The sequence below is a fragment of the Pleurodeles waltl genome, chromosome 4_1 (genome assembly GCF_031143425.1).
Source record: "Pleurodeles waltl isolate 20211129_DDA chromosome 4_1, aPleWal1.hap1.20221129, whole genome shotgun sequence".
Lineage (NCBI taxonomy): Eukaryota > Metazoa > Chordata > Amphibia > Caudata > Salamandridae > Pleurodeles > Pleurodeles waltl.
This window is the reverse complement of record NC_090442.1, coordinates 477,032,161-477,044,817: the sequence shown is the minus strand read 5'-3', so window position 1 is coordinate 477,044,817 and position 12,657 is coordinate 477,032,161. Positions and strand designations below refer to the sequence as shown.

The 12,657-nt window shown below is 41.3% G+C and overlaps 1 protein-coding gene across 6 annotated transcripts in view; it reads right to left on the bottom strand.

Moving 5' to 3' along the window:
* Positions 1 to 12,657, bottom strand: part of PPFIA2 (PTPRF interacting protein alpha 2) — a 1,804,029-nt gene that overhangs the window by 321,954 nt on the left and 1,469,418 nt on the right. For 4 of the 6 annotated variants that reach the window (XM_069228760.1, XM_069228763.1, XM_069228761.1 and 1 more), the window contains one exon: positions 10,261 to 10,439. In XM_069228760.1, the coding sequence (XP_069084861.1) occupies positions 10,261 to 10,439 (179 nt within the window). The remainder of the gene's footprint in view (positions 1 to 10,260; positions 10,440 to 12,657) is intronic. The other 2 variants (XM_069228762.1, XM_069228766.1) reach the window with 1 other exon arrangement.

Genomic DNA, 12,657 nt, shown 5'->3' with positions numbered 1-12,657 from the left:
GTTTCCTCAGGCACATTTAGGGAGACCCATGTACATGACTTATTTTAATAATAATAATAATATATGTAGGAAAGGACACAAGCTGGAACAACCTGGCAAAACGTTTTCAGACAGAAAAGGGCAAACCTTTTTAAGAGGTTTAAGAATACCAAAACCTGTGGCAAAACCTTTCCTATTTGCTGAAGACATTTTTGATTCTGAACTCAGATCACTCCCAGATTCTTTCCCTTTACAGCTAGCAGGGGAGTGTCTCCTAGTTGAGCTGGCGAGAGGTCGAAGGACAAGTGGTTAACCTTCCCACCAATAATCAACACTCTGTTGTGTCCTCATTCAGCTTTAGGAAACTTCCAGTCATCCAATCCTGGATTCCTGTATGTATACCTTGATGTTTATCAATGGATTATCTCGATCCCTGTTAAAATGTCAGCAAAAACTGGGTGACATCTGGAAAGTAAAAAGTACTGAAGTCATACGAACGTATAAGGCTACAAAGGAGTTTTACACACAGATTAAGTAGAATGGGAGATGAGGCTGAGCCCTGGAAGTACAAAAAGAGATAGAATGGTTCTAGAGCAGTGGAAGTTGGACATTACCACTGTCTGCCTCATGCTTGTCAAAAAGGAATTAAACCGAGATAGAGACTACCTCCTGAGTCCAATTGAATATAGCCGGTTGATTAGAAGATCACGAGTACCTGTCATAGCCACTAGAGACATCTTATATTAGAAACCGCTCTGCAAATACCTGCTTCATTTTGCCAAATTTCAAATTGCTGCAACACAGCTACTAACTATACGATCGCCTCACGTTTGAGCCTGAAGCCTACTTGACGTTTATTTAACCTATGTTTGTCTTCCAGCAAATTGGGTAGTCAGGTGACCAGATACATCTCTGTCACACCGATGATTAGCAAGGGTAGAATAATAGGCCTGGCATTATTAAGCATGTTGGCGCTGAGGCCGCTTGTTTTTAAGAGGTGTTTCAGAACCCCATGTTTAAATTGTTCTATTAGAGCTTTCATCACCCCGTATTTAAATTATCCTGGTACGATTCCAGATCTTAAAGAAGTATTAGTGGCTATTTGACTATTTACGTTGAAGTTAGATGTGTTAAAAATGTAAAGTCCTGCTTCGTATTCACAAGAAGAATATAAACAGATTGTTCACATGCTATTTTACAGCAGTATGGGTTAACATTATGTGTCAGCAAATCTGCTTCCATCGGCAAACGTGAGTTCATGGAGTTTACTCCTTCTTTCTACCCTTTTCTTTTTTCTCTCATGCTAGGGACAAGTCTGATGAAAAATAAATAAGTGCTGATATTCATTAACTGCAAACATTAGCACAAATTAAGCACTGCCCTAGAAGGACTCAATAAGGGACTCGTGGCAATATGTGTCACAAAATACTGTCCTGTTAATTACAGGGTTTTGGGTCTTTCAAACAATTTTCAATCTAGTTTACTAGGAAACGTTTTCCCCAACATATTGCGATTTACCTTCTAAGTTCAGGAAATGCACATCTTTTGTCAGGATATATTTTCACAGGGGATAAGCCACTGCATCGTAACCCTAGGGGTGCACACCATATACTCCTGTGATGCTACTATGCTAGGTCCCCTAAAAACTAGAGCCATAAGCACATTGTAGGGACAAAAAAGGTCAGCTACATATCTGGAATGTACTGTTGTGTTGTATACTTTGTTTTACTTGAACATTCAAATGTTCATGGTAGACACACTGGCTGCTAGATGGCATGTGTTGGAAATGACCATCTTGGTATTACCCCCACATTTGTACCTTCTTTGTTGAACCCGTTTTTGTTGGCCACAGGACTCTGCACACTTTGGCCCTGATAACCAGATGTAAAATGCTTCTGTTCTCACTTTCAAACTTATTAAAATTGGTATACGCCTGATTTCACATTTAATTTACTTGTACATACATAGTATATGATGCTACATTTACTCTGAGCCTGTAAATAATTACTACCAGTGGGCTGCAGCACTCTTTGTGCCATTCACTAAAGTAGCACTGTTCAAACCTGTCTCCAGGCCTGTCACTGCAGCTTGGGTGTGCAGTTTTAAACTGCACTTTCAACCTGTCAAAGTATTCCTTTAGACATTCATAAACATTCCTCTCTAGGCTTTAAGTGCGCATTGGGTCGGGTCCATGGTATTTTTAGGTAGGACATGTATATTTAATATTTTACATATCCTGGTAGTGGAAATCCTCTAAAGTTGTTTTTGCCGTGTCAATGCTTGCTCTTCCATAGGCGAACACTGATTTACACTATTACACTTAAGTGCTAAATTCAGTTTGGCAACAGCTAGAAATATAATTCATGCTCATTTTAATAGTAATTTAAAATCTAATTTGCAGGTAAGGTCAGATTTTACATTGCTAGTTTGGAAAATACACTTTTAGAAAGTTATCGAATTCATGCCTAAAACAGAAAGGCCTTTCCACCAGTGCCTAATTGTCACACAACTTTTGATGGCTCTTCAGTGGTGGTATGTGTATTGCTCTCTGACTGTGGACAAAATGCTCTGGGTGTAAAGAGGGAGTTTCCCTCCTTAACAGGATGGCCTGACCAGCCCCTCCCTGAGCTTCAAAGGATGCATATGCTTTTACTGGCAGATGAAGCAGACACCTAGGCCTATCTCCCTTTTTTTCTTTCTAGCAAAACCCAGTGGAAGGGAGAACTTGGGCAGAAACAGTTTAGAGGGTAGACAAAGGATTGCCCCACACCCAGAAGCTGGCCCTGGGTATCTAAATCTCATAATAATCCTGGAACTGAGAAGAATCAAATGACTGACTGCGCTTCTGTCTGAAGAACCTGGAGGTAGACTGTACCTGCTGCATGGATCCCATGACACCATAAGTGACTTCAAGGGTCAGTTGGCTGCAGCCTTTTTTGAGCTACAGGTCTATAACAAGCTTCCAGAGTAATTTTCCTGCTTTCCAGCTGACTAGTCAATCAATCAATAAATCCTATCAGATTTGTAAAGCATGACTAATCACCCTTGAGGATATCCAGGCACTTCCAGGTTTCAGTGGCTCATTTAAACAGCAAGGTCTTGAGGGCTCTACAGAATTCTGGATAAGAGATGATGGTCCGGAGATGCCTGGCGAGGCTGTTTCAGGTTTTTGCTGCTCTGTGGAAGAAGGCAGGTGCTCCACTTCTGCTTCAATGGATGCATGGAGTGTGGGCAAGTGATAGGGAGGTGGGCTGTAGTCTTCCTGACATGACCTGACCTGGTCCCTTCTGCAGGCCTCTGTGGGATAGGGACCTCACCCCCAAATACTGTCGCCATGGAGCCTTGAGTGTGAATAGAGCACACTATTCCCTTCCTACCAGTAAGCGTCATCGGACCAGACGCTGAGCAACATCTGAGTATGGAAGCAGAAAACGTTTGACTGCTTCACTGAGCTGAATATCCTTCAATTGACCCTGAGACCTCATCTAGTGGCTCCACATCGTTGGTGAGCCCTTCCTCACATACATTCAGAAGCCTAGCTCCACTGAATACTTTGTACTTCCAAAATATTTTCTTAGTCAGAAGATAGCTTACTGACCGGGACAAACCTAGAACCTGTATCCGACCAATAATCCATCGGGGTATGCCTTAATTCTTGACTTTGACCTGGTATAGTGTGACCAAATACCCATGGTTGGAGCTTCGTGCTTTTTGGTGCTATTTTTAACTCAGAATTTAAAAATGTATATGTCCTGTTCTACTTACTGGATGTACGTCTAAACCAGAGGTCTTCAAACTGGGGGGCGGGCCCCCCTTGTGGGGCCTCAAGTGATCCCAGGGGGGGCGCCAAACTCTGGCCAAAAGAAATATTATACAGATAACATGCCTTTGTTTTAAGCAGAAGCATGTTATTGTAGTTTTTAAAATGTAACAGTACTTAACTGCAATGTTTAAATAGGTTTAGACCTATTTAAACATTGCCATTTTTCTGAAATAATTGTGAAAAATTCTGAGGGGGGGCCCAATGATTTTTATTTTTCAACTTGGGGGGCGCAGCATTAAAAAGATTGAAGACCACTGGTCTAAACTTACAAAAGAAAATTAAACCTTGGCAGGGGTATCATCTTTACAATGTTCATTCAACCAATTATGGTCAGTCCATGACAGAATTATTTCCTGAAATCTTTTCTCTTCGAGTCCACCCAACTCTTCTAGTTTTTCCATGTGTATTGCTTCTAATCAGTTGCAAGGATTCCCAAATATTTAACCTTTGTTTTATATTCAGCATCTAATCTTGTCATTTCATTGCATCAGCCCAGTATTACATTGGTACAGTCTGAACTCTGATACCTTTCCACATGAATTGGTTATTCCCTCACTCTATCACTGGGTCTATGCACAAATATTTGTATCAACTAGAGCATAATTCGCTTATAATATTATCTTCTTTAACTAGTTTCTGATTGTAAATGGTATAATATTATCCTTTTCAACTCCTTACCTTTTTGATGATTTTAATATCTCAGTCAGATGCTTTATCAAACAAATGGCAGCAAGTGAATAATATATTATGTGAATATTAAAATGTTAGCCAATCCTAAACTTGGAAAATATGTTTTAGAGTAATGACATACTCGCAGTGTCAAATGTATTTTTATCCTCCATTGCTAATATACACAAAGAGAGCTGAAAGAATTGTGAAACAATATCAGTTTTAGTTAGGTGTTCAGTCATATTTGGGATAGCTATGTTTTTGATGAGACCAGAGGTTGTAGCCTATTTGGCCTCCACAAAGCCAGATGTCTTCACTGTTTTCAGAGATGCATAATGCTCCAAGCAGGTAGACCTTGGTTATCTTGCCTACTAAGATGGTGACCTCCCAGGCTCATCACAAAATCTTGTCCATATCCTCTGTAGTCGAAAAATTCAAGTCTAGCTTTTCTCCAATTGCTGTAAAAGTGTCTTCTGGTGCTTCTGGAACCCTCGAGTCAATGGGGTGGGCTTCTAGACACCAACCAAACCTTCCCCCAGCAAGGGCACCTATGTGGCACAGATCTGTGTGTTCAGTCCCCCTTGTGCCTAGGAGACACTGTGTTCTTGTTTCCATGGAGCAGGCAGGCATGAGAACTGCCATCTGACCCTTGGGGAGTGTTTCAAATCCATTGGTGCCAGGCAAAAGCCAGGAGTATTCCTTCCAAGCAACCCTTTCTCTTCAGACGTGTTCGTCATCCAGGACATGTTTGAAGAGTTGGTGGTGAGGTGCCAGTCTTATCTCATCCACTAGCCAGTGGTTTAAGAATTATATTTTTACTACCCAACTTAGCCTGTTTCTTATCGTGTACCCAGCCTTCTTTTGAAACACTTCCCCTTGACTTTAAAGTTAAAATTCTCAGAAGTCCTCAATCTTAGGTGGCTGAACTATCCCTTTGAGTGTGTCTATGGCTCTCTCCAAAATCACTCAAATATTTAGAGGAGGTCTCCTATCCTTTTAGAGGATCTAAACAAGTTATCCCTCTGCTGGAGGTGGTGTCAGGTGCCTCAGAAGGCCCTGGAAGTAAAGAGGAGCAGCATCAAATCACATCTCCAAGTCGAAAGAGGTATTTCCAAGGCTGACCCTTTGCTCTGCCACAGCGTTGGACCTGGCCCTTTCTACAAGGTCATCCTTTGACTTTTTGCTTCTGACCTCCTGTGTTGCTGACTTTGTTTTTTCTGACTTTGGGATTCTGGGCGCTAAACCAATGCTGACCAGTGCTAAAGTGCAAGGGCTCTTTCCCTAAAACATGGTAACATTGGCCTACCCACAATTGTCATTTGTATTTACTTATAAGTCCCTAGTAATACATGTTAAATATGTTAAACATGTCTCAGGCTTGCCACTGCAGAGCCTTTCTGTGCAGTTTTAAACTGCCATGTCCTCCTGGCAAGTTAACCCACTTGCCAGGACCAAATCTTCTTTTTTAATACCCCGAAGGGCAGTATACACTGTATTTACAAAGTTGTGCATGTACCTTTATGTTTTACATGCCCAGGTAGTGACAAACTCTTAAGTTAGTTTTTCACTACTGCAAGGCCTATCTCTCCCACAGGTTAACATTGGGATTGCCTTATTACATTTTAGTGAAAATTCCAATTGGAAACAGATAGCTATTTCGAGTTTGGTGTCTCTGGACTCACCATTTAATACCACAACTTATGGTAAAGTTGGATTTTATGTTGCAAGTCTGAACATGCCACTTTTAGAAAGATGGTGTTTTCCTACTTTAACCATTCCTCTTCCTGTCTCTGAATACACGACTGGGTGGGTGACAGCTGGGCTCCTATGCATTCCCTCTAGACAGCCACACCAAATGGGGTGCAGGTCTGCCTGATGGGCCATTAACATCTTGATGGGTTATCCTGGGCAGGATGGGAGGGAGGAGCTGGCACATACACCTGAATAGGCTGGGTCCTGAACCCTCACAAACAGCTGCATAACCCCTGTAGTGTGTCTGGAGCCAGGGCGTGAAGGGCAGGAACCCTACCAGATCAATACAATTCTGGACCTGTGAACGTTCTGACAGGAAGGATGACTGCTGTGCTGCTGAAGGGACTGTCACATTGATGGAACTCTGCTGGACTCCTGATTTATTGTGCTTGCCCTGCTGTCCTGCTTGCCTGAGAGTGGGAAGGACTGGACCTTCATCTCTACATCCCCAGAACTAAAGTGACTCCAGGGGCTTGATGGCTTGCCTCTTGTTCTGATGTTTCAGAGACATCAAAGACTTTACTCTTCACTCTTCCAGACTCTGCCAGCTGTGAGTCCTACCCTGTCAAGTGGCGCCAATCCAGTCCTGGGCATATGGAAGTGGGTTTTGCAACTGTTTTCAAAAGAAATCCACTCGCCATTGTCACTGTGCCGTTCGGAACTGCTGCATCTCTCCTCGATACTGATGCATCGCCCTCAGGATAAAGACATCACAGCAGCAACTGCGTAGCTTGGAAGTGGCGCATTGTCCTCAGACTCGACGCATCACCTGCTGTGTGGCTCGACGACAATGCATTGCTTTCGTTGCAAAGGGTTCAACATCTCACCACTGCTCGAGGACTTCACACCTATGGCTGCGTGGCTCTATGATGACACATCCCTGATTGTGTGGATTGGAACCGACGCATCACTTTCAATCGTCTCTTCTGCATGTCACATCAGATCCTCGACATTGGCGCAACAAGGTACTGTTTTAGCGGGTCAAGGTTGGTCCCTGTAGCCATCCCACACTCCATTGCGGTCAGCCTGAACTTATGGATTTACCCCGGTGTAGCGTGACCAGATAGCCCTGGATGAAGCTTTAAGTTTCTAGCACAACATTTGTAGATATTTTTTAAAAATCCATAACTTGATTTCTACTAATTGGATTTTTGTGATTTTGGCCTTGTTTTGTACATTAAATTAAGATCTATTTCTTTAACGTGGTGTGGATTGTTTTTGTATGGTGTTTTCACTGTTTTAAGTGTTGCACAAATACTTTACACATTGCCTCCTAAGTTAGGCCTGCCTGCTCTGTGCCAAGCTACCAGAGGGTGAGCACAGGTTAATTTATGGTGTGTATCAGACTTACCCTTATAAGGATTGTGGTTTCTGCTTGGACAGGGTGCATACCTCTGCCAACCAGAAACCCAAACTCCAACACCCCTGCAAATTATAATTCGGGCCTGCTGACGCAATGCACAGCAAAAATGTTAGTGTTAAAAATATAAATGTAAAGTGCAGCTACTACAGAGAGACGAAATACGTTGCAAAGGTTATCAATACAGTTTCTACTGACAATTCCCCTCCTGTGGATGGTGTTGACATTTCCAACTTATAGTGGCAAATGTCCCAAGGTTTCATCAGACATGGGAAAGCACCTGTCAGTGTACATCATCAATAAATGATAGGGCCATGCTTCACCAAGTCAGGTTACTACATGTCATTGAGAAACACCTTGATGTGTTCTCAGGAGAAACGGTCAAAAATAGGTCATTGATTTAATATGTAAACACAGATTGAAGTGTGGTAAATAACGCAGCTATCAATGTAAATCTCAAGCTACACCTGGGGAGGAAGCAACAAGGGACAGTGACCGTATCCTGCCTGTTTAGAGATTGAGATCTACACACATAGCTATGCCACTTTGTAAATCAGCTTCCACGTGTTATGGATAAAAACAGTGCACGCTTTTCTTTTCTTTGCAGTGAGGTGAGGTATGATAACTAAAGGGGTGAGTTAGGTGTCACTGTGTTCAGTACTTAGTGAGATGTAAATTAATTTCTAGTTCAAGGGAACAAGGAAGCGCGCTGGGCACATCATTGGAAGTGCTTATCACTAGGTGCAAAATAGTGGTAGATAGAGATGTGAATAGCTTTTTACAATAAAACTTCATTTTGTTTGGTTTAGTGGCATAGAAAACTGCTGTGTTTCAGTACGTCACAAAGTGTGCTATATTCATCATTCAGTAGTACATTAATAAGAGAGGTGCACTCCTACCTGGTTTTTAATACTGTAGATTCATAACGGTATTTTATGTATCATCATCTTAGCAGATCACAAATCACCAGATCCACACCACATTGAAACAAAAGCAACACGATTCCCAAGATTTAGAAAGAGATGCAAGTGAGTTCCCACAGACATGCTTTCCAAACTGTCTAATTTTGGAATGGGAAAAAGGAGTTGAAGATGTACTGCAAGACTTCGCTGTTCAGCGATTGAGATACTCTTCGGAATTGCCACTAGTAATTGAGATTTAGACTTTAAAGTTCTTCAATATTAACTGTTTGTATTAATGGTCGTATGAACTTTTACTAAGCTTGTAATTCATAGATGCATCTCATATTTGTTGCTAAGCACGGATAGAATCCTGCACGTATTCAGTGTAGCACATCATGATCTCAGCACTTGTGCCACCACACAAATACTCTTTTGTCTCACGAGTATCCCAGTCCAAAGCCACTTTTCTTCCTCTTACTTTCCTTAACACTGAATGCTCAGATATTTAGAGGCACGTACAGGGTGACAGCTGGGCTTTATCGAGCTAACTTGTTTAAATCATCCTTGCTGTAATTTCAGCTGTTGATGCCTCTGAAAAAATCAGGAGGATTCTGCACAGTAGGATAAAAGCTAAGCAGGAAACCATACTTACTTAAAGATAAAATCATTGGTAGATACATTCTTTGGAATGAAATCATGTATTGTGGCCCAAAGCTAGAAGCTATGCACAGATGTATTTCTGTATTCAAATCGATTTTTATAAATCATACAGGTTTGGGGGTTTCATCCCACTAATCATCGTTTATATCGCCCTGTTACCTGTGTATCCTGTTTCAAATAAGTAATTGTGAGTCGTATATTGTGACTATATCAGCGCTTAAAACATCTAGGGCCAGATGTATCAAAATATTTTGCACTCGCAAACGGCGAAATCAGCCGTTTGCGAGTGCAAAATCGTGGTCTGCAATGCATCAAAGGCATTCGCAGACCACAAAATGAAAATCGCAAAAATTGCTATTTTCTGCGTGGCGACCTGGATTTTGCGAATCGCAATTTGCGATTCGCAAAATCCAGGTCGCAAGGCAATTCTGCAAAAAATCGCAAATTGCGATTTTTCGCAGAATGGTATTTTGCACATGCAAAATACCATTGTCTGCAACCAGGTGGTAATCTGGTGCAAAATTTAAAAATGCAGCAAAACTGCATTTTTAAATTTAATATGTAAAGCACACATGCCCTTTTGGCATGTGTGTACTTTACATGGTAAAAAAAAAAATTTAGGGTGCAGGAGAGGGGGCCTTAGGCCCCCAGCACCCTGGCCTTTTGCATTTCCCAAATTGCGATTTCTGGTTCAGAAATCGCAATTTAGGAAATGCAAAAAATTTGCAGCTATGGCCAATAGGCCCATAGCTGCGAATGGGGCCAGTATCGCAATTTGCGATTCAGTAATTGCATTTGCGATTTTTAAGAAATCGCAATTACCGAATCGCAAATGTGATACATGGCCCTTTGCGAGTCGGTAATTGCGATTTCTTAAAAATCGCAATTACCGAATCACAATGGGCCAGAATCATACATCTGGCCCCAAGTTTCTTTTTCATTGCTTTGTTAGTTTCAATACTACACCTAGCACATTACATAAAATATGTTACAAAAATGTTACAAGATATTAGCTTGGTTTTTCACACCACCAAGTTTTAATAAGTACAACATTTGTAACAGAAAGTCATTCTCTCCAACTTGTAAAAAATGTGACAGAGAACAGTGAGCTTGACCTGATATGCCAAATTCCTTACTGAGCTGCCCAAGCCGAGCCTTCTCTTTCTTGCCAAACAAACGTCCTATTGAAGACTTTATTCCTTTCTTCTTGGGTGCTTTGTGAAGAGAGTCTTGACTACTGTCTTGACTGCTTCCAAGAATAATGCCTTCCTGTTCAATTGATGTGGACAAACTTCTACAAAAAAACATAGAAACCTTTAAATTGGGCCATCAATATTTAAAAGTGCCAAATTCAAAGACAGTCCTGAAAACAGATTACATTTAATCTTATGGATTCTACACGTAATTGGAGTAATTAATCAAAATATTGATGAATTCTAATTGTACTAGATCAGTCACTTACACTTTGAAGCAGTCCAGCTAATAACTTCAACAATAGCGCATACACATATCAAATAGGCATGTAAACTCATCAAGCTTTCCCTCTATTTTCATGTAAAAAACTGACAACACATTTTCATTTGGGAATTGATAAGAGCCTTGTTTTCAAACACATTTGAGCCAGATAAATATATTTTCCTAGTTTAGGCTTTTTTAAATAAAAACTGTCAGAAAATGCCTCCTCACCTTCATTTGTTCGGACATGTTTTGTGAACAATGCACACTATCAAGGACCTTGTGTATGTGCTCTGTGTCAAAGGGCACGGGAGGTTAAATGTCACCTGTGCTGTGTATTTGTAGCACCTATTGTGATATCCACTAGGGTAACAAATACATGGCTTCAGGCCTTCTTGTGTATCCCGCCTCTGCAGCTTATAAATCTGCAAGCACACCTTTCAAAAACCCTTTCAGACAGAAGGAAGAAAGAAACCTACTTTTAAATAATAAATACATCTCCCCTAAGTAGCCCGTGTATCCCACAAGGTACGGTCCCTAGTATTTAAAAGTGGTTCATGCAAAGATTTAATGCTGGGATGTACCTACAGTGACTAGTCCCAGAAAGCTATTTTCACTGTGAAGGGCCATCACTGTCTTGTGGGACAAAAACTATAGTTTAGAATAAAATCATAAATCTGCTATCTACAGTTTGAAACAAGCTCTTGCAATAACTCAAACTTTATTTTAAATGTTTCTAAAACATCTAATTTAATGTTGAAGTCTCTTCTTAATAACTATTGAGGAAACATGACTTTGAAAAAATTACACTTTAGCTGTCTGAGCCCCCAATAGGGACTTGGCATAAGCCTTCTAGCAGATGGGACTACCAGTGATTCCCCGTAAACAAAAGTGAAAACTGGTCCCAGAGCAAGAACAGTGGCTTAGACCTTTTCAGAAGAAGGCTTGGGTGTGAGATATGCGACAGATATCAGTATAGGAAGGGTCCAGGAACTTAATAACCTTGAAAGGGACCCGGGTAAAGCCTGCCCTTTCACAGTCGATTGTAAAGAAAGACGTAGCCAGTGTGGCACCAGCACAGAGGAAGGCGATCTGGTCCCAAAACCAGTTTGGTGTAGCTTGGGCGTAGGGACTGCTCATTTTCCTAAGCACACCCCAGGCTGGCACACAGGCTCCTTTGAGGATCGTAGACATGTGAGCAGAGAGCAGACATGTGTTTCGCCCCTATATTATATGTATTTTACAGCCTTGAAAAAGCCCCAGGCAGACCTGCCATAGGGGGCTAAACACGTGTCGGCTCTCATTGCTATGTTGACCTTCTGTCTTAAAAATAACTTCTTCCTATTCAAAGGCAAATACTATCTTCAACAACAAGGGACCGCAATGGGAGCTCGCTTTGCTCCACCGTATGTCTGTATCCTGATGGGTGAAGTGGAAAGACACTGGCTTTGGAATGAAAATACCGAGAACCTCTCACAAGACTTGATCTTCTGGGGAAGATATATAGATGACATACTCCTCATTTGGCAAGGCCAAGAGTCCAATCTTTGACAATTTCTACATACTCTCACACCCAAGTGGAGCATTGAAGTGACCTACCAAATCTCAAGGAAATCTCTTGAATACCTGGATCTCATATTCTATATTGACCATGATCAGTTACACACTCGCTTCCACAGAAAACCAACAGCTGCAAATTCCATTCTTCATGAAACCAGCTGTCATCCACAAAGTACAATACGTAACATTCCAACAGGTGAATTTAGACGGGCCAGACGTAACTGCAGCACTGTAGAAGACTATGAAACAGCGGCATCAGAAATCTCAGAACGTCTATCCAGAAGAGAATATAATATTACAAAACTGAACCACACAAAATAATATTTTTCTCAAATAGACCGCAAAGACATTCTGACCAAGAACAAGCCTATCACCAATCCGACGCCCATCCTACTTCATTACTAAATTCCACAATGGTCACTCACACATTCCTAAACTGCTTAACAGGCAATGGCACCTACTTACAAAAAAAACCTCTGTCTCACAGTACATTCCAC